General features: G+C 28.8%; 2 protein-coding genes across 6 annotated transcripts in view; both read right to left on the bottom strand.

The window, feature by feature from the left end:
- LOC147075980 (glutamate receptor ionotropic, kainate 2-like) overlaps positions 1-3,665 on the bottom strand; it is a 45,340-nt gene extending 41,675 nt beyond the window's left edge. The window contains exon 1 of one of the 2 annotated variants that reach the window (XM_085942311.1): positions 3,532-3,665. The gene's annotated coding sequence lies outside the window, so the exon portion shown is untranslated. Of the gene's footprint in view, positions 1-3,333 lie in introns of both variants that reach the window. The other variant, XM_085942312.1, reaches the window with a different exon arrangement.
- A 15,419-nt stretch (positions 3,666-19,084) lies between these two features.
- Positions 19,085-24,111, bottom strand: part of KaiR1D (Kainate-type ionotropic glutamate receptor subunit 1D) — a 545,285-nt gene continuing 540,258 nt past the window's right edge. For all 4 annotated transcript variants that reach the window (XM_085942313.1, XM_085942314.1, XM_085942316.1 and 1 more), the window contains 3 exons: positions 23,293-23,408; positions 21,796-21,951; positions 19,085-19,387 (listed from right to left, as the gene is read on the bottom strand). In XM_085942313.1, coding sequence (XP_085798439.1) covers positions 19,373-19,387; positions 21,796-21,951; positions 23,293-23,408 — 287 coding nt within the window. In that variant the 3' untranslated portion in view covers positions 19,085-19,372. The remainder of the gene's footprint in view (positions 19,388-21,795; positions 21,952-23,292; positions 23,409-24,111) is intronic.

A 24,111-nucleotide genomic window follows, 5' to 3' on the forward strand; every position in this document is an offset into this window, starting at 1 on the left:
GTATGACTTTTGAATGCTGAATAGCTTTACCTACATAATATGATTATAACATCACCAATGTATGAAGAATTCGCTACAATACGGCAACTTTCGACAGTAACAAATTAAGTATATTATTACTCATTGTTTTATGGGCTGTAATGTTCATGGAAATAATTAATTATGGTTGTATAAAACGATAATAATTGCGTATGTCATTGAAGCATGGATAGTTCCTACGAGAATTGCTGGAATTTTGAATTCCTTTGAAAGGAAAGTTTTGCGTACGATTGTTATTGAATTTTGAATCGAAACAAGGAGAGGGACCCTAGGGAATAAGATATAATTATTAATTGATTTAGAGATAAAAATAAGGTCAGAATTAGTACGCCACAATGACGAAGGGTGGAGGTAGGCTGTCAAGATTCGCCAAAAACAGTGCACATTAAACTTTGTTAGTCATACTTTTTTTTTTTCATTGAAATAAGACTACAATTTACGGATGGTGTTGGTTAGTTTTTAAAATTCAATTAAACCCTGCGACACCAAGCCATACTAGATAACAGTCAAAAAATACTCGTCTATCTATAAAATATCTAAAATTATGCAATTAAATCATACATAACTTTGGATATAATATTTTATAGACAATATTATTTTTATCCACTTATTATAGTTTGGTTTAGGCAGGGGTTACCGAATTAAAAAAAATGAACTCACAATTAATTCAAATGTGTAATACTTATGTATTCTTAATACAACGAAAACAAATAAGTATGGATAAAAAAGTGTGCACAATTTTGTCGTATCGCCCAAAATATAATAAAACTATTATAGTTTGGTTTAAGCAGGGTTTAATTGGTTTTTAAAAACTAACACCATCTGTAAATTGTAGTCTTAGTTCAATAAAAACAAATTTGTATGACTGACAAAGTTTAATGTGCACAATTTATGGCGGATATTAACAATCTACCTCCACCCTTCAAAGTAATTAGGCAAAGGAAATGAAGGGTGAAAAATCCCTATATTGATGACAGACTTTTAGTATGCGGTTGTGATCAATATTTTTGTTGGTAGATGTAGCTGAAAGGCAAAAATTTGTTTGCCAAGATCGATCTTTGTAAACAAGTATAATTTTATTTTAAAAAGATCTAATTTAAATTTAATTTCCAATTAGTACTATCAGTACTAATGAATATCTTGAAAGATTAGTTGAACACCAGTAGTTTTTTCACTCATAATCACTGAAACCTTTTAATTAGTGTTTATCAGATTATCCTAAATACATTTTATTCACTCTGTATAAAACAAACAGTGCGTGTGTGGCAGCCATTAAAAAAAGTTAATTTGGACTGGTGGTCTTTTCGTCATATGGTGCCCATGGGAAAGTGTTGACATTTAGTATTTTTTTTCATTCGGAATTAACTAAAATGGTGGCTTAGTGGTCACATATGCCATATATATTAAGTGGTAAAAGTAATTGTATGACAACTAGTATTGTATGACTAACTAATAAAATTAGTCTGAACAGGACAAAATAAGATGTGTTAAATTAATGACACCTAAGAGCGAATATATATTAGCATGGATGGAAATCATAAGTTTAATATAATACACCATACATAATTATATTATGCAGTTTCCATCTATGTATAACCTACTTGGATTATTGTAAGGTACATACTCTTTTTGAAAACTGATCAAACATAAAAATATTGAATATATATAATTTGACAATATCTCATGCATATACACACTAGAAAAAATCATTTTGTAGAAAAAATACAACATCCGACAGGACTTGAACTTGTATCTGCTGGATTCGCACCAGTATGATTTTCCAATTAAGCTACGGGCATCTCATTGGATCGAGTGGGATTGGGTTCTTGCGGCTCTCCAGTACTTCTCGTCTAACTACAATACTGTCTATTTATATAATGCTGTATCTAGATAAAATACACATTGAAATAATAAACGAACCACAGGTTTATTGGATTATACAGAACGGCAACTCTTCGCAATAGGCTAACGCGGGTGGAAAGTATTTATAATGCTAGATAAACATGACAGATGTTTTGCAACTTGCGAGAAGGATGATGTGCCCCGTGTCCAGAAACTTGTACGTATGCAGTTCGCCGTATAACACTTCACCGTGAAACGTTAATTGGAAATATATGGCCGTATATTAAAGACCGTTCAACCTCTTTGGGCCGTATGGTACTGCCATAAAATTCATGTTTAAATAAAACACGGTTCTTGTAGGTTTACATTTTAGAGAAAGCAAGCAAATTTTGAAAATAGTCTACGTACTGGATTGTTTGTTAGGTTAGGTTAGGTTTTCATTCTTGAATTCATGAATTTTGCCGAAATCAGATATGAAAATTAAATTAATGTTCATATTGAATCTAATATACCTAGTATACTGTCATCTCTTTCCGACAACAAAGCTCACGGCAAACTGTGCCATGGTGAAATATTTTACGTACCATTTACATGTAACCGAGGTGCCCATGGTATGCGGTCAGATCGAATGAATCACTGGAAGTAATCTAGTATTACTCTCAAAGCTGACACACGGATACGACATAATAAAGTAGACAAGTGAGTCACAGCGATCTTCAGTAATGAATACAGTCAGCAACCAGAGATGGAAATAATATTTAAAATTAACCTAAAGTTGGTTTTTTAATTACCATAATTTTAAAGAAAGCTCATTATTAAAATATTTTTGTTTATAAAATCGTCAGGCATAGTCAGTTTAATTCATAAATTGATTCCAGTACAAATATAATAATTTGTATATATATTTACATATTATCCTGTTTATGTTTCGATTTTTTGTAGCCGGTGGTGTATCAAACGATTTTTTTTAAGTCAAGGTTATCATACCACATTGAAAATCATAATATTTGTAGCTAACAGCTGATTTTCAATGTATTTTATCGTACTGAAATAAAATATTTTAGAGTTTGTATTATACCTGAGAATATAACTGTAAATAGAAATAAAAAATAACAATGTTTTATTATCAAAATAGTTACTTAAAAGTTGTTATAATATTCTTTGAAATGAATATTCGAATGTCAAAAACAATGTGTCATTTTTACTCATATAAATTTAACGATAAGTCACTCTAAAACGTCAGTATATAATCATGGATATATAGAAAATTTAAATATTTAAGTCGACATTGCAAATATGTTTGGTAAAACCTTTATTACCACATAAGTGATAATCAAATAAATTAAGTTTTTCTTTGATTTGGACTTTGAAAAACCTGTTCACTTTCACAATAATTATTTTTTTCACTAAGTAACACTAAGAACTATAAAATCCGGTAAAATGATACCTAACACAAACAATAACAGTTCACTGGTAACAGAATTTAATCGAACAACAAATAATAATTTATCGCAAAAGCGCACTTGAATCAGAGTGATCGTAAAATTTTCAACACGTTTTCTGGAGAGGTTTGTTTATACGTCTCGATCGCTCAAAAGCTCCGGCTAAAAAAAGCTCTACCGTCTGCTGTACTTTGTACGGTTAACTCACACGAGTTATTGCCACGGAATTGCATACAATAATATAAGATTTTGGCTATAAGTTTGGTTGTATTTTAATTTTAGCACCGTTTGTTAGGTGTTTGTTTATGATACAAAATGGTAACACAGTTTCGCGAGGTTTCCACTGAATCCGATATGAGACGCGATCAACACCACTAGAATTTCTCGCCAATAGAGTGTTTGTAAATAAACTCATTTAAAACGAATCGTATTCAAAATAATACGAAAACTTTGATTTTTATTTTATAAATTAATATGTACGACATTAAATTTAATATCTTTTGCAAACTACAAATACTTTCAACTTCATTCTACTTACATACAAATGAAGCCTTTACGATAATTTATATGAAGAATAGCATATTATGATACTTTTAGTATGCTCATTAATTTTAGTTATACTTGTTAGTAAAAGCTTCCCAACTATTTTAATTAATATGAAGCTAAATACTATTCCTTCTTCTTCTTCGGCCATATTCGCTTCTTAGTTGGAGCATACGGGCACCACGAGGCGCCTCCATGAAACCCTGTCACTCGCCAGTCTTCTTGCATCTTCCAGATCAAACCAGCATCCCATAGCTCCACCGTATACACTTTATAGATAATATTTAGCTGCCTTCCAGGACGCCGGAATCTGGTAGGCTTAAAGAACAGGAAAGATAGGTTGAAATAATTCTCTTCTGGCCAGGTCCAACGTCGTCTCTTTACTCTCAGCATGATGAGAGGATTTTATTAAATTGTATTCAAACCATTAATAAATCGGCTCTGGCGGTCTTATTACAAGATTATTATTATATTAAATCTGGTACATGTCTGTTTACGGGAAGCCAGGCGGGAACAGCGTCAATTTTGTTCAATAAATTCAAAAATGAAAACCTAACCTAACCTAACTTTACCTAACCCATCCTAAAAAATAATCCAGTATATCGGCTATTTTCAAATTTTGTTTTCCGCTGGCTTCCCTTAAATTCACAAAAGCCGAAAAAATATGATTTTACGACTCTTCTTCAAAGAATAGAAAATATTTCAAACTATTTAAAGGCCCCTTTTAAATTTTTTGACGAATTGATTGCGTCATTTGCGTCAAACAAGATCGCCGCTATCAGAGATTGGTTTGGGCTCAGCACTAAGCAGTCCATCCTAATTTAAAACAGACGGGGGGAAATCTTGGATAACAAATATGAAAGAAGAAGATATAGTTTTTGAAACTTCGTTAACTACCTTCTTGTAAAAAATTATTATGATAAGAAAGAAATGCAATAGATACTAAAACATCTTAATTATGTTGTAACTATTTTTGGTCTAATAATCAAACCAGGTCAAATTTTGTACACTGTCTTCTGAAACGCCTGGTGTTTGGCCAAGTGCCCGATGTCTAATTATAGTTTTTAACTGTGACATCTCAAACATGTGGCTCAAATAATATTTAAAAAATACAAGTATTGGGAGATTCATTATAAGCAAATTTCTTAGAAATACTATCTCTAATGTTAAACTACTTGCGATCGGAATCTGAATAAAATATTGGCCATTCTTTTAAATATGTGTATACCTACCTATCCATACAGTTAACAAAATAAAGGAAAAAATACAAATACTTTTGGCAAACAGTTGAAAAATAGTTCTCAGAAGTATATCTTTATTTTTATGAATGAATTAGTTTGTTCTGTTGTTTTAATTTGAGCGAATGTTTATTTTAAAATTCAGAGATGGCACTGGTAGTCTTAAATCTAAAGAAATTATACAGCAATTTTTAAAACATCTCTATGTTTGATGTTCTTCTTTTCGAATCCTCGCCTTATGGAGGTCATCCACTATCAATTATTCGATCATCTGGGGTTTAGGACGATTCGGTGCCGGGACAACTTGGCGCCACGCAATCGAATCAAATTCAAAAATATATAGACGTTCGTGAATTATTATAGATATTTTTAAAATATATATTTTTTAATATTATTATTTATATTTGAATTATTATTTAATACTTGATGAGAATTTAAATATTATGCACAGGTAAATAATGATTTAATTATGCATATTATGTTTAAGTTCCAACGATGAGAGAGCTCATTTATTTTTATATATAGCCTCAAGCATAATAATTTTCAATCCACAAAAAAAAACACACTACGTTAACTTATTCACTGCTGAACAGTTAATTAACACAACTCGGTCAGTGCTATATATACCCTTGGTGTGTAGCAATTAACATGGTAATTAAATGTGGTAATTAACTGGTCAGCAGTGAATGTATATGTATCTAATGGCCACACGCGAGGCGTGTTTGAGAACTGAATTTTTTAAGAACAATATGAATTAAAACTTATTAGTGGTAAATAAATTCCTCGTCTACTTTCTGTATAACGTCTATTTATTTCATTTGACAGTGCGGCGCCCAATTGTCCTGGCGTCCAGTTGTAACAGTCCCATCATCTGTTACCTATAACAACTAAGTGGAGCTGTAGTGGTATCAATTGCGAAGGCTCTTAAGACGCGAAATGTTCTCTGACATATTTATCATTGATTATTCCTTAGATAACGATTTGTAAAATCGCCAACAACACATATCGTACGGCATCTATCAGTCACAGACATTTATTACATTGTCTGGTGTTCTGATTATCCTGATTTCTAAGACAGTTATCACTGTTATCAAGGAAACATAGCTCAATACTACAAAGAATGGCAAAGTTTTCATTTACACCGTGTATAAGTCAGAAAAAAACGTAGCCAAATATAGATACCTATCGTATAGCGTTTATATTGCAATATGATGTAAGCATACCTAAGAGAATGTCAGTTGGATAAAGCCACGGATAGTATCAATATAATACAACCCCAAGTAAAGAGTCTAAAAAAATACTTTTAATATGTACCTACATGTAGATAATAATATGCAGTATATTTCGTAACATTCATAGGCATGCGATTTATTAGCCAGCACTAAAAAAAATGGATTATTTCCGAGAAAAAAATTGCAAAATTGTGAAATGTGTTGTCTAATTTTTTGGCACCATTTTGAATAATTTAGAATGATTTCAAAATATTTCCAACCTACGCAAAAAAATATTTCCCGGACTACGTATTTTCCATTGAAGTGAAAATTCATTAGTAATAAAAAATAGTATTATGCTTATATTGAATGATACAGATATATGACCTTTTATAATAATATAATATACACAATTATATTAGTTACTTAATGTGTCATATTATATTTTAGTCAAGGTTAGACTTAATAGTCATTGTATAAGTTAAGTAGATGAAGTTCAGCATACCGTTAATGTCCTTAATAACTGAAAATAGGTACGTCTAACTTTAATCATGCAGGGGTGGAACAATCCAGTTTAATAATAACAAAATCTTGTCTTTGGTGGATTTTAGTCATCATAGAGTAACAATAAAATTGATAGGTATAGGTAAAACAGTATAGTGTTAAGATGTCTTTATATATAATAAACACCTATATAATAAATTAATTAGAATTATGTAATGATATTGTTCTTTATTTTTAAAATTAGTGATACCTATGACGATAGATTCCCACATTTTTTTAAAAACCATTGTAGCGGATTAAAACTCTTTTTTTTAGATTCCATCATCAATCTACATTCGATAAAAATAATGTTTGCGTACATTTCCTTGATATTGTTTTCTATTCAAAATAAAACTCGGCAGGTTATAAACTATAGGAATTAACATTGTATGGAAAATTATGTCTAAAGGCGATGTCTTTACCTACCAGAGGCACCTAGTGGAAAAATACGGAGCTTGTAATTTGAGACAATTTTTGATAATTTACAATAACAACTGTATTAATTATAACCACGTCCTCTGAATGTCAAAAAATGTGTACGGAAAGAGAAGAGCTGCTTAAGTCGGTTCAACCAGCTGTTGGCCCCATCGGACAGTCCGACCTAGTCGCCACAAAAGCCAATTTTATTGCATTTAGAAAATTTGCGGTGTCATACTGCCAACGTGAAGATCTTAGTCTTGAGGCACTGCTCTTGAGATATATACAGTCATAAAAATGATGCTTCACACCAAACGCAGGGTCCCGTGATACGCCCGATTAAGACCGGGTGTGGTTTGGTGGGTCTTTTAACTTCAATGTATAAATTAATAAATATGTATCTGAAAACATTAAAAAGAAAAATATTTTAAGTCAAAGATAAACTTACAAATTATAAAATATGTGAATTTGTCAAAGGACCCCATTTTATTATTACATATACTTTAATAGTCATATTTTTATATTAAAATTTAGTTTACTAAGTTGTCTATGTTTTGTCGTAGAGATTTTTGACTAATTCATAGTTTTAATATTTTTTATATTTAAACATAGATTTTTGTAAAAACGTAAATAATATGTGTAACTTGAAATCCTTCTTATTTATATCAAATCGGGCTTCAATATTGGGACCATACCTTAATAAGTTTATCTTTGACTTAAAATATGTTTCTTTTTAATGTCTTCAGATACATATTTATAAAATAAAACAGTTAAAATTGCAAATTATCTTAAAAATATCTCAAATTGTAAGCTTCGTAAAAAGGATTTCAAGATATTCACATTTATATTTTTATAAAAATCGATGTTTTACAAAATAATTATTTAAAATATTAAACATATGAATTAGTCAAAAATATCTTAGGCACAGCATAGAAAACATAATAAACTAAATTTTAACAATAACTAAATAACTATGACCATATTATGTCAAATGTATAATAAAGTAGTTGCGAAATAAATGTGTTTGTTTGAAAATAAAGTGCCCTTTGTCAATTACCTACCCTCAAATTTGAGATTGTGTCCAGTTTTCTGCCATTCCCCACAAAGTTACTTACACTCTAATATTATCACACCACAGTCACAATGATTGAGTACCGCTCAAACCTAGTCTATTACGTTACCACGATTCGTCAGTTCTTCGCTGTTCCCAGTAAATTTTCCATGCCCTATTTATCATGCAATGGGCACCATATTATCTGCAGCTAAAACCACTAATAAGATTCTCTATTACGAGTAGTCGTGACCTAACACGCATACATTTATTAAAAGAATATGTATTATCAATCATTATAAATCATTAGAACACAGATTAATTAATAAATAAAAATTCGTTCATACGAAACACTTATATTTATTTGAAATGCTCATAATATTTTCGGCGTCATTTACAAAGCCCGTTATCCACAAATCTTTTTATAATTTTAATATTTAATATTGAGGTCATTCAAACATAAACTACACAATTTGTTAATTTAATTATAATATTAGTTTTAATCCTTACATAACCGAGGTGTCACAAGCATAACTATATTTTACAACTTTTATTTTCTCACATCTTAACAATATAATAAGAATATTTTTCTAATAATAAGGAAACAATGAAAATTATGTAGATTTTAATAATTAATAATAACCTATAATATTTTTTTTACATACAATTTAATTCATATACTCAACAAAACTTTAGCGTATTGTATAAATTTGGAAGATCGTTAATTGATTATTTAAATAGTTCGTCATCCTATTTCCATCTATTAAACCTTTATCTTACTGTGTTAACAAAATACCATTCTGTCATGTGTTGTCACATTTTGTTACCGTAATAGTTTTACAATATGACAGTATTTTAAAATAAAGATAATGATTTTGAAATTATAATAAATAGATTTATAAATATTTTCTCACCATTATTTGCTATTTTTGTGGAAGATTCTTGGTAGTAGAGCTAGGATAAAGTAAGTACATATTAACTGAAATAAAAGATTTATTTAACAAAATTAAATACGTAACATAACAGAACGGACTGGGTTAGTGTATGGTTAATACGATGTTATGGAGGTATAACATCTCAATATAAGTTGACCACAACCATATACATTTGTTATTATGAATAATAATCAGAAGTAGGGTGACGAATTAGTACCTATAATATTTTTTTTGCACTAGTACAAAAATAATGAAACCAGATTGAAAGATATAAATGTATACTAAGGTATTTATGTTTAAAATTATTTTCGTGCTAAATAAAAAAAAATAAAATCATAATAAAATCTTGATAGAATTATTTTAGAAATTCCAGTGGTTTTATATATTGTGAATAAATATAAAATAGAATAGTTAACCCGACTCACGAAATTTCTAAATATTAATTTTCTGTTCCATGCTCCACTAAAACCGCTTGGCTGCAAAAAAAAATTATTGCACGATTTAATTCGCCTCCTTTAAAATGGAAGCTAAACATATTATTACACAGTGCCTTAGTTAATCATGCAGGAGAAGATAAATGGAAAAATAATACCTGAAGATATATTTCTTTGGTAAAGATTCTTAGTGGTTTGACTAAAGCACGAAGTCATTTTTCAAAGACGAAAAACCTTCACCGTGTCAATTTTTATATTATACATACAATATAAACAGTATGTTATAAAGATACAGATCCATTCATACCTGTTACACTAGTCTGGTGAGATATTCAAGTAGTATCACGTAATACGTTGTTCGGTATGTAGATCAATAATTTATTACATTCCTAGTTGCTGTTTTGCACTGAGGTTTTCAATTATATTTAGTTATATTTCTAAAAGATTTTTTGGTACAGTTCGGTTATGAGGAATACAGCACATTTTGAAAATACCCGATCTACTGGATTATTATTTGTTAGTTTGGGTTAGCTTAGGTTAGGTTAGGTTGGAATAGGTTAGGTATGGTTAGGTTAACCTAACGAATAATCCAGTATATCGGCTATTTTCAAAATGTATTTTCCGCTGTATTCCTCATAACCGAACTGAACCGATTTTTTTAAACTTTATTGGATAACAAATTTGATGTCGCTGTGAAATCTGAAACTGCCGCCATATTTATATTTGTAAAATAATAATTTATTTAGAAGTTATTTATTATTAACAAACCATCGTTGCCAAATTATATGAACGAAAAATCATAATATTATAATGATTTGATTTAATATAGATTTAATTGAATCGTAAATACAGGTCGTTGGGGGTTATAACGTAATAAATCAAAATACAGCGAATCAAGTTAATATTAATAGGTACATAATTTGAAGATTGTACAATTGCAATAATTAAAACGCAATATAATTTTGGATTTCTTAGAAAATTGAAACAATTATAGTTACCCCGTCTATTCCATGCTTCTAAAACCTTAACAATATCAACACAAATAAAAATCTTATGTTAGGTACTTATTTATTCGATAGTGATTTTTAATAAACATATTTACAAAACAATTATTGTGAATTACAATAATTAATTACATCAATAACTGGGCAAAATTACTACGGTTGAAAAAAGTTTTAATATTAATAATAATTAAACTTTAAAATGTACAAAAATAACAAAAAAATGGATTTACCTTTTGAATGAAAAAAAAAACAAATTGAGTCGAATCTGATTTATATGATCTTTCCCTAACCACTGTAACTAAAAGAAAGGCATACAAAAATAATGATTTTAGTTTATATTTGAGATCTTGCTCTGAATTTGATAAAATTAATTATTTTATTACACAAAAAATAATATGTTTCAACCATATAATAATATATTCTTATATCGCCATGGTCATAAAAACTTATCCATGAATTAATCAACACAATTTAATGGTACTGTAATGTTAATTAAAAGTCTGGATTGTTATTTTTTTTTTTTTAATTAGCATTTTTTTGTTGTGTGCACATACTACATACATTAAAATATAAAAATATCACAAACATTAATCGTCACCTCAATTCTACAACCAAATAACTACGATTATAAAAAGTCAACATTGGTATTTGGTTTGAATAAATTTTACATTGACAATTATTTATTTTAAAACAACGAATAATTTACATTTCTTTATATTGAAAATACGTAACATTGAAAACATCCCAGATATTTCCCTATTAGAAAAAATCTTTTTTTCAATAAATACGATGCCCGACGGGACATGAACCTGTGTTCACTGGATTCGCGCCAATGTAATTTACTAATTACTGGCATTATATCTAATTACAGCGAAATTAATGAGTATTTTTTAGCTATCGGTTCTTGTATTTAAAATTATGAACTAATTACAAACTGACACCCGAATCACTCAAAATTTTAGTTATAACGTACTTCAACTTGCCAATAATTTAACAATTTTCATTCAACAAATAATTCACAAGGACGTCGTATGTTTTCAAACATCTTTTTTGAAATCACAGAAATATTTTTCTGTTGTGTTATTATGTTTGTTCAATTATCAGTTAGCAAGTGAATTTTAAACACTAATTTACACGACAAATCACAATATTTGCGTAATAAATTGATAGTAGAATATTGAATTTAGATATCCAATTGTAGAATAAAAATAGGTATCCACATTTTTATAACCTACAATAGGTATAAAATATTCCGTTTAGTTATTTTAATTAATTTGTGCTAATTGCACTATTAATTACCTATAATATGAAATATTAATGTAGCTATAAATATTATTAAAATTATCCAAAATAGCATACCTACATCGAGTTTATGATCCAGCTGTAGCCTAGAAGTGACGACTTGTAGTTTTTTAGCAACAAATGGATATAATTAGTAATATGACCATGCGTATACATAATATACACTATGAATAAATTAAGCCTCTTATGTACGTGCCATATATAATATGATAATAATAGTAATTATATTATTATGTGTCTAAATGATTTTCTTAAAAACTATAAACAATTAAAATATTATATAAGTGCCTAGTTATACACATATGTTGAGCTCAATATTAATTAGATTTTCTAATTAAATTTATCGTCGATACAATTATTTTATAATGCTCGTTTAGGCCTACCTTTACAATAATATTTACATTTTTTAATTGTTAAAATTATTCCTAAAATTTATATGAGTGGAAAAAAATCAAAAACACAGAGTTTACCAATACAAAAAAATATTAATTGTATCAAGCTTCAACATTTTGATATTATTTAAAAATTATTTGAATATTAAGAAAACACTTTTAAAAAATTCTCTATATTGTAGATGTAAAACATAATACGAGTATCTCAAAATAAAATAATTTGATTATCCAGGTATTAAAAAAACCTTAGATCTGTCTTTTATTAATTTGTCAATACTTTATACATTATCAATATGTTTTGGCACGTTGATTGGCTGTTAAAAATCAATACGAATGTATTTATTTATATTAACACTTTCAATATAGGTACATTAACAAAAACTAATTTAAATTAACTTTATTTTAACTAAAATATGATAAAAATGCTAAGTATGTCACAATTATTATTGTTAAGTGTTTTTTTTTATAAATACGCACCTATTAATTTTTTACAATCCTTATCGTAATTGTGTATTTAGCATTAATAAATTAACTTAATATTATAATATAGTTTTATATCTCTTGTAATTTTTCACACTCACAAATAGTAATTCATTTATTATTTTCTTTTTTTACGTATATATTCATATTAAATATTGAAATGTCTTTTATGCAGAAGAAATATCATTTTTAGTACATATTATTGTAATATTTATGATCAAACATGATTTTAATATATTATTATTTCATTCCAAAGCTCTTTTTAAAAGTATTGTGGTTTATATGTACAAATTTATATTAAATTTATTTTATTTTTGGCAAACAATTTTCATTTATAACACCGTTTTACCAGGCTACTCACTCCTCTTAATAGTTTTGAACTCATTAGTTTTAGAACCTTGTAATTATTGTATAAAACTTTGTAACAATATTTTAATTCAGTAAAATTGAATTTTTTTGCTTTTTTACTAATGGCATGTCAGGAATTACATGTCAAGTAACTTTAAAATTAATAATATCGTTTTCGAAATACACTGTTGGAAGTGTATCACGATGTAGGACTTTATTCTAAAATAAATTTATAAAAGGTTCATGTGTAAAATACAAAACAATACTTGTAAAAATCAAAGTAATGTTATATATTTTATTAGATGTAAATAAAAAAACTACTTCAACATCTTCCATTTTTCAATGATAACAATGATAAAAACATCATATATTATTATTTTTAGCCACAGAAAACATACGTTTTTATATAATCGAATAAACAAAAGATTTAGAAATGTAACCAACTTTGTGTTATATAAAAAATAGGTAGGTATACTATTTGGAAAGTTTTAAAATCCGCCAACAATTTTTGTAATTTTAATTATTTACCTGTATTATTTTAAAGTTTTTGTTAGGTCGACTCTAAATTTTCCATGTTAATTAGGTATATATAGTTCAAGTTATGTGTTGTAACTTGCCAATTCTATTTTTTTAATCTATCTATCAAGCTTGTAGTTAATACCTCATTGTTACTGAATGAATTGATTTTATTACCTCTTACAAATTATAACAATTTATAAACGGAATTTCATAACAATTCAGATAGTTGCAATACTTGCGATGGTATGTTTGTGGTTCCCTTGCCCGGCAAAAGAAAAGACGAGTATGTGCTGTCCAGTCGGTCCAAGCTATTTTACAAAGTTTTTATTAGGTAGTATTCTTGTTTTTCCGGTGGTTTTTTATCCAGTACAAATCTTGCAATCGATTTTTAACTAACTTTCCGACTAGCTAGACATTTGAAACTTTTAGAATATATCAAAACACTATGCAAATGCATTGTTTTAATACTTTTAGCCATCTTTAAGTAGAATTAAATTGATTTTCAGTCAATTCTGTTTTGTCCGAAAAGTTATTTCGGAAGAAATCCATAAAAAACACTTCCTAGCAACTAAATTATTAATATATACGTACGTTTCTATGGAAATCAATATGAAATGTCAAAATAACATTTCAGTATTCTATGTTTATTCAGTATTTCTATCAAGTACAAATTTTTTCGATCATTTAAGCTAGTTAAGTCAAGTTTGTATGATTCAACAGAAAATTTAAAAACGTTGTATATAAATGTTCTTTTTATCTTGTTATTATTATAAGATTTTTATCAATGCATTCCAAGTTATGTAAACATTTTTATGTTCAATTAAAAATTGTGATTTTGGAGATACAATATTTTGATACATACTTCAAATTGAACGTATTCATTAATGCAATTTCCTCGATAATAATTATTACTTTTATTATTATTTAATTATAATTTAAAACAATGCTAAGAAATATTTTTTAATAATTATTAATGTTTTGATGTTATAGTAATATTATTTTTTACTGATAATGATTGAATTGGAATTAAATTAAGGTAATTAGCATCCGCCGGTGTCAAAGTCACCAGCGAAGGTCACGGATCACCGTCAATTGAGGGGGTCCTTGCCTCCGAAGCCGTAGTGCATGTACGGGGAGCCCAGTGTCGTGGGCTGGGGGGTCGTCTGGGTGCCCGCGACGTCGTCACGCGGGGGCCCGCGCTTCCGACTGCTCCCCCCGCTGGAGACGCTACCCGGCACTCCCTTCCCCTGGCAGCGCAGAGCCTGACGGAGCTCGGATGCCATTTCAGAACAAAGGGAAGCCTGAAATGTATGACAGAGTGTATTGCATTTTAAAACATAATATTTTGGTTATGAATAGTCAACAGTATCATAATATTTTGAATTTCGTTCAATACGTATTCGTTGCATTGCAAAATAATTAAAGTAAACGGATTGCAAAATAGAGAGAGAGAGAGAGAGAGAGAGAGAGAGAGAGAGAGAGAGAGAGAGAATAATAATGTAGTCAAATCGTCAGACTATAGGCCGTTACTTTATTATCTTAATAACCGTTACTTCACATTCTGTGATTAAATCTGTAACTTTTTTATAGTTACAATAAAAAAAATACACTAATAATTCTACTACACATTGATAAAGTAATGATTTTTTTGACCACGTCTGATCCCAATAAAATCATAATATATTAAATTAAATTTAATGTATTATAGATCTCTATAATAATATAAACAATATCCTAATCGTAACTCTACTTTGACGAACATGTGAGATAAGGATAATTACTTTAAGAGCTGAGTATTGGTTTGTGATACAGACCACTTTTCTAGAAAGTGAATATTTTAAATTTATCTGTTGGGAGATTAATAGGAAAAACATTTATAAAATGTCATCAATGTATATTAATTAAAAACTGATATAAAACTAATAACTTCATTTTTAGATCTTCACCTGGACAAAAAACTATCAGTACCTAGTTTATATTTTTTATATAAATAATATAACACAACACTCTGCATGCAATTATACGATTTTGTTTTGAAAGTAAAATATTAAAAATATTGCATTTTGGTTTAAAATTAAGTATGAAGTTTTTAATTAAGACTTTATAATTATATGGCAATATGACGTATCACAATTTATTAAATTCGAATATAATAGAGACTTAATGTTGTGTAAATATAAATAAAAGAGACTAACACAGATAATTGATTACAATCCAAAATATCTGTGTTATATGTTTTACTCTAGAGAAGTCATAAATGGGGTGATAATAATGAATAATATTAAACCTGACCATAACCGTAATTTATATTATTGATATTCTATCAAAAAAGGCTTCAATCCAACAATGATATTATTTCCATATATATATATCATTTTAAAATGTACAAGCTTTTTAAATATAAAGAAAAAAACAATAGTTATGAGTTTTAAAATTTTACAATAAGATTTGAATTTGTCTTCATTCATGTGTCATGTTACACATTCTTTCATATTATTGACCGCCCTTTCTCATTGCCATACGTCTTCTCCCCAAAGTATTTTACATCCTGACTCAATTGTGATACATTTTTGAATCGACCTACATTTGCAATAAATGTTAATTTTTGAAATAATTGATTTTAGTTAAATGTCGCCTTGGAATATTAATTTATTCTCAGAAAAGATAAAGTCAACGATATTATAATACGGTAGTATACAAACCCCTTAGCCACTTTACCATAAATCGTAACATTAAACAAACCCTTTGAGGCCAATTAAAACGTGACGTCATATTTGGATGATCCCTTAGCCATGCTAGCACATCTAAACTTGTCTTGTTTGCAATATTATGTCGATGTGACGTAGTTGTTATTCACAAAACACATGTCACCAAATGTAGCTCCGCATATTACTGGAATGCGACATTTAAGTTTGAAAAAAAATTTGGTGTTGCTAGCAACAAAATTCACAAGACTCGCGCTGCAAGTTGCTCGCCTTGTTGCAAACTTTTACGACTCGGCCATTTAGATTCAAACGTCACCGGTATCTCCTACAAAATGACAGGCGAGCGCACCAATATTTACTTCGTTCAAAAGTTTGAAAAATATCCATGCATATTATGATTATACAAGGAGAGATCGAGAGTGACGTTTCGGAAGGTTGCGATCGTCACTGTCGCTAGGCTTCTACGTGCAAGGGCGGCTATGCAACATGCATGTAATATTCATAAAAGGTTTGATTTATCAAGAGTATCTTTGAGTTACTGATGTAGCCACCGATGTTAATATTCGTATCGTAGAAGGTTGTTTGGTGTGTAATGCGTGACATGGTATATACACACGGCACTTAAGGGGGGACATGCTCGTCGAAGGTCAAAATTGAATTTTTATTGTATTTTCAAACCATGATCCTGGACACTCCTTAAACGTTGTAGATAATCTATTTATTTAATTTTGAAGCCTTATTATCCTTTATACTTATTATAAACATTTAATGACTGCATAAAGTATTATTGTTACATAAAATAGTATTCTTTTAAACCTCTCGCTCTAATGTTTTAGAATATAGTCATATTTCGGTACATAACTGTGCAGTGGTGTTAAAATTTTTTACATTTATTAATTTTTAAACGCATTAATAAAACCATTAGCATAATTTATTACGAGATAATTTTTGTAAAATATTCACGATAAAAAAATATTTTGATAATCTCTGTGATCCCAAATTTGACAAGAATTAGGCATTTTATTATTCAAAAAATCGGCAAGATTAACACATTTGAAGATAATTCTAAAGATATGTATTATAAGCTATGTCTTTGACCATTCAAGTGTGATAAAAATCTTATGAATAATGATTGCTTTATAATAATTATTGACCTAATAATAAGGTAGTGTTTTTTTGAAATACGCCATTTCTTTTGTCATTCCCTAGTGGTTAAGCTACAACATACGGGCGTAGCCATAAAATGACAAACTATAATTAAAGTAGAGAGTAAAACTATGTTAACGCGCGTGTTTGAACATGAACTTAACCGATTTTTTTTTATTTTTTTTTTTATTTTTTTTTAAACGGTACATGTTCAAACACGCGCGTCAATATCATTTTACTCCCTACTTTATTTATAGTTTGTCAATTTATGGCTACGGCAGTATGTTGTAGCTTAACCACTGGGGAATGACAAAAGAAATGGCGTATTTCAAAAAAACACTACCTTATTCTTAGGTCAATAATTATTATAAAGCAATCATTATTCATAAGATGTTTATCACACTTGAATGGTCAAAGACATAGCTTATAATAACTATCTTTAGAATTATCTTCAAATGTGTTAATCTTGCCGATTTTTTGAATAATAAAATGCCTAATTCTTGTCAAATTTGGGATCACAGAGATTATCAATATAATTTTTTATCGTGAATATTTTACAAAAATTATCTCATAATAAATTATGCTAATGGTTTTATAAATGCGTTTAAAAATTAATAAATGTAAAAAATCTTAACACCACTGCACAGTTATGTACCAAAATATGACTATATTCTAAAACATTAGAGCGAGAGGTTTAAAAGAATACTATTTTATGTGACAATAATACTTTATGCAGTCATCAAATGTTTATAATAAGTATAAAGGATAATAAGGCTTCAAAATTAAATAAATAGATTATCTACAACGTTTAAGGAGTGTCCAGGATCATGGTTTGAAAATACAATAAAAATTCAATTTTGACCTTCGACGAGCATGTCCCCCCTTTACAGCACTATTGCATTGTTTTGTATTGCGTTTGAAGGTTTACATTATGATTTAGATTTGAGGTTGAACGTTACGCGGAGTTGCGCGCATAATTTGACTATACCGTTGAAGGGCCGAAACGCAACTGATTTGATTGACTGTCATTTCCTGTTCGTATTATTATCTATGCTATACAAATGAGCATAGACAATAATACGTCAGTTGTAGAGTTGAGAAAACCTCTACAGATTTATGGCTGTGTTACACACGAGGTGAGTTAAGATGTGCGAACCGGCTAATGCTCTCCAATTTTAATATAAATATTTGTATGCTATGCTAAATAAATAATATATAATTAGTAATACATATTTTTTTTACTCACCTCCTACTCATCCAATTAAAAAACCCCCAAGGAAAGCACAAAGCAATACGCAGACATAGTCATTTTATGTAATCATGGAAGCGATTTAAAATTATAAAAAAATATATATGTTGCCACACTAGAATATTATCAAAAAAATAGAATTTAAATCCTGATAAAAGATGACTCACTTAAGTTTTTATCAATACTTATTCTTGTAGGTATAAAATTTATATTTCATTAGTAGTATTCGAAATAATAAGTCATATTTAATTTGAAAATAAACATATATCTTTATTTGATAAGAAATAACATATTAAATAATATTATGTTTACAAATAAAAATATTGAAATATTATATTTTAAAACGATAAACAATACATTCCAATATTATATTTACCAATTGACGAAAAGTGAAATCTACAAATCCTTTGGGAATAGACATGCATTATGAATTAAATAAAAATATTTAAAACTGAAAAATAACCTAATAAAAATTTTAAAAAACACATAATTTTCCTGTAGATGGAGCCAGTAGCAATAACAGGAGTTACTTTTATGATAGACGCTTCTAAAAAAAAGAAAAATAAAAATAATGTAAAATCAACACATACAAATAATAAATATTAAAATAAGAAATAAAAAAATGATTCATTATTATCCTTATGATTTTTTTTGTGTTTTACAAAATATACACATAAATTTTATTATTGATACGTATTGCCATTTTTTTTCAATAATACGTATCTAAGTAGGTAGAGGAAGGGTAGGTTTTTCTGGCATTGCGGCCGCTACGAAATTATTTGGCAACGATGTTAGTCTCATTTGAAAGTAACGAAACCAACATCTAAATGAGTCTCCTGCACTGCCACAAGAATCTGACATAGTTTTTCTTAGTTTTACACTAAAAAATGTGTAAGTAAAATTATTATAACATAATTGTACCTAATAATACATTATATCGTGGGGTAAAAAAAATGTCAAAAATAATTTATGTATTTAGAGTTAACAACGGATTATGTGCCTATGTATACATATTATGTATGCTAGAAAAAAATAAAGGTCATCCGTTGTGCACAAAGCATAAAGAAATTAGCATGTCAAACTTTCAAATTGTAATTAAGTAGGTAGCTACACTTAAAACGATTTAGAGATTTACATTCTGTTAGCAGTAACCCCTCGATTATACCACTCGATATTCACCACGTTTTCACACAACGCGTGTTTCATTCGGATAATAAACTTTATCTAATAATTAAGAAATTAAGTTTCTCATGTGGACGAATTACGTTTCGTATGAATTTTTATTATATTTATGTCTGAGCATTTGGTTTCTTTGTAGTACTTTAATAATTTTAATATTTATTTTTTTATGTATGCGTAGTCGTTGTCACACTATTATTTTGAATCTTTGTAATTTTGTCCGCGCGGCATAAGCGTTGGACTACAAAGCCGTGGGTCCCAGGTTCGAATCCTGGGTCTGGCAAGTACAAAAAAAAATAATTGTTTTTCAATTTGTGTGTGTCAGGGTATGGACCTAATAGGTTGAGCAAGTGGCTGACATCCATTTCTCGTAAAAAAAAAAAAAAAAAACAAAAATCTGTCAATACAAACCTCCACTCTGTGGAGGCCCATATGATCCTATCAGGATCGGACATGGTCGAAAAAAAAAAAAAAAATTTTACTACTCATGTAGTTTGAAATATTGGCCAATAAATGCTATTATAATTAGAATTAATAAAACTAAATATATATATTTTTTATACTTGGAAAAAGTATTATTAATAATATTATAGTAAACATTACAAGAAAAATTGTATTATGCAAATAATATGAATGGTTTTGTCTGATATATTATTAAAATAATATAAACAGTTTATTCATATCTAGATAGTTTATACAATGAAAAGTATTATTTGAATAAGATATTATAATGAGTGGATTTTTTTCGCCCTTTTTATTTGAAGGTTAGGTTAGCATTCGCATTTAAAGTGATTAATAAAAATAATTTAGAATACTACTTTTTAAAACTATTCAAATATAATGTGGCTTCAAATAAATATTTAGTTAGTACAATTCATTTGAATGTTCAAAATATGATTTTAAATGTGTTCTTAATTGCCTAAATTCTTAATAAATGATTTAAAAATGTGGTGAATACCAAGTAATTTAATTTTAATAAATTAATAACAAGTAACCGCTGGATCTCTTGAAAACAATTATTTGATTTAACACACGCCGGTACTTATTCCGTATGTACCAAAGCAATGTATACTTATAATGAAATTGGAAAATTAAAAAAAAAACATTTCTAAATAATCAGAAAAAAATTTAATAAAAAAACTGTGGTATCTCGATGGAAAATAATCAACACTGCTGTTATATTTCTTCAAACACACACTTAAAGGCATGGTATTATACGTTTTCACCAAATTATATTTTATATTTTATGTGAATGGAATTTTATTTTAAAAAAAATGTAGACTAATAAGTTTTCATAGTTGTAGTTTTCAGTTTTCAACTGTCATTTTTTATGAAAACTATAATATACGTGCCGTTTTTGCACTGCAGAGAACTGCAAGTTTTCAAATAAAATATCATTCACACAAAAAATATTATATTATTTGTCACCGAAATGCAATATAATACTTTTCAGGTTACTACAATTTGGTCATAAAGTATGAAGGGAATGCATTGTGCACTGATACTCATTGTGAATGTTATTGAGTCATTACAAATATTTTTCTAATGACTCAATTTAAAAAGAAGATGAACAGCATAACGTAACATTATACGAATGAAATGAGTTCGTATTGACTAGACCGTTTACATTAGGACTACCGTCTTATTACACTGTTTGACTACCTACTCTATTAACGTGATTTTTTGTGGCACAAAGTGTTATTTATTTATTACTATAATATATTTAATCTGTTCGTGTTGCAGGGAGGCCTACATCCCGCCGAGGATAGTGCTCACCCGCTCTTCGACGGCGACCTTGCGCGATTTCCAGACGAACTCGCATACGGCGATGACGCATGCAACACCCATACCGCCCATCAGCACTACAAAGACGCCGCCCACGTTTGCCAGCCCTAGTTCATTGGCAGCTGATGAAGACTTTGATGTTTCGTCCTGGAAACAACAGCATATTAGTCATTAAACGGGTAATAATTGTTTTCACTCAGTTTTCACGATCGGCAAGTATTTTAAATTTTTCGCTACACTGAAAACAAAGATTTTATCACAAGGTAACTTCTTCTAAACAATATAATTTGAATAATACTAATTATCGTATTCTAGAACCATGTCCGATCCTAATAGGATCATATGGGCCTCCACAGAGTGTATTGAAAAACAAAATGTGTACTTGCCAAACCCAGGATTCGAACCTGGAACCACGACGGCGGCCAACCGATATGGTCCTATTTTTAACCTCGATTTGATATAAATAAAAAGGATTTTAAGTTATACACATTTATATTTTTATAAAAATCGATGTTTTTTAAAATAAATATAAAAAAATAATAAAACTACGAATTAGTCAAAAATCTGTACAAGAAAAGGTTGAAAACTTAATAAACTAAATTTTAATAATTACAAGATAAAAAGAACTTTTTTATATACAACGGTTTTAAATTTTCTGTTGAATCTTATAAACTTGACTTGACTAGCTTAAACCATCAAAAAAATTTGTACGTGACAGAAATAATACTGAAATGTCATTTTGACATTCATATTGATTTCCATAGTAACGGACGTATATATTAATAATTCAGTTGCTAGGACTATCCGCTTAGCAACCATAATGGTGTCGAAATAACTTTTCATACAAAACAGAATTAAGTATTAAAAATATGCATTGGCATCGTGTTCTGATATATTATAAAAGTTTCAAATGTCTAGCTTAGCTTTTAGTTTAAAATCGATTGCAAGATTTGTACCGGAGCAAAAACCACCGGACAAATAAGAATACGAGCTAAGAAAAACGTTGTAATAATAAATATGACCATACATTATAATGTAATAATAAGATGTGGGCCTGTGACAAATTCACATTTTATAACATTTTTTTACAAGTTTATCTTTGACTAAAAATAAAATATTTTTCTTTTTGATTTTTTCAGACACATTTATTAATTAATACAGTTGAAATTGTAAATTATCAAAAAATATCTCAAATTGCAAACTTCGTATTTTTCCGCTTAGTGCCTCTGCTGGTATTTGCACCCCCTTTAAGATGGCTACAGTATTGATGTTTTATTTGTAAATAAATAAATACACAATATACATCAAAAATTCGTAAATAAATAAATAACATCACGCAATAATTGATGTGCCTGGTTTGATTTTTATTTTTGGTATAAATTGTATTAATGTGTGAATGATATGAACTAGCTATTTTAAAAGAGCGATAAATAATTAATACCGGTAGATGATATATTTTAACAGATAAAAATGTAATAAATTACTCACTCTACATGATCCACCACCTCGTTTTTCTTTCCACCAGCGAGTTTTCAGTATGTGAAGTTTTCCTTCTTCTTGCAATTTCAAAACAGCGCCCGTTATCGCGGTTCGGTAAGGAGAATCTGAAAGCACAGAAATTTCATTGAATCATTTAAGATTCCATAATACCAAAGTTTGAAAGAATGAGATTGTTTCGCCTACTATAATTATACAGGTTAAGTTAAACCTGTTAATGTAACCACAACTTTGTAGATACACACGTTGAGGCTACTGAGTCGATACGACGGGACGTTACATTAGAAAATTATTTATTTATTAAAACAAACTTATTTAAAAAACTATCTTCAGCATTACAGAAGTTGCACTTATTTTTGGCAAGGTAATTTATTACGAAAAAAATGAAGATACAACTAATAAAATAGTATTTATACTGTTGACGGTACGGTTGAGGGTACTTGTTGAAATTTTAATTTGAATTCTATTGGATTTACATTTTGTACTATTCCGTTTGAGTCATTTATTGCAGCCCAGTTTCACCTTTTGGCATCTTCAGGAACTATGCGCACTCGCCAATGGTAGATACCAGTGTGTATTTATTTTTTATTGTACAAAACTTATTATTTGAAAAACACTCTTTTGAATATTTTAAAACTGTATTTTTTCGTATGAATCGTATGACGTGAATATTCTAATATGTTATATAAGATACTGAAACCCAATTGAGCTCCGCAGAACCCAAGGGCTTCACGTGAATTCGGAAAAGCTCACCGAAAAGGTGTAATTATTTGAAAAATTGAGTTGATTTAAGTTTAGATATTGCATCAT

This window comes from Rhyacophila brunnea, unplaced genomic scaffold, assembly GCF_057557595.1.
Source record: "Rhyacophila brunnea isolate RB1 unplaced genomic scaffold, BYU_Rbru_1.0 scaffold_14, whole genome shotgun sequence".
NCBI classification, from domain to species: Eukaryota; Metazoa; Arthropoda; class Insecta; order Trichoptera; family Rhyacophilidae; genus Rhyacophila; species Rhyacophila brunnea.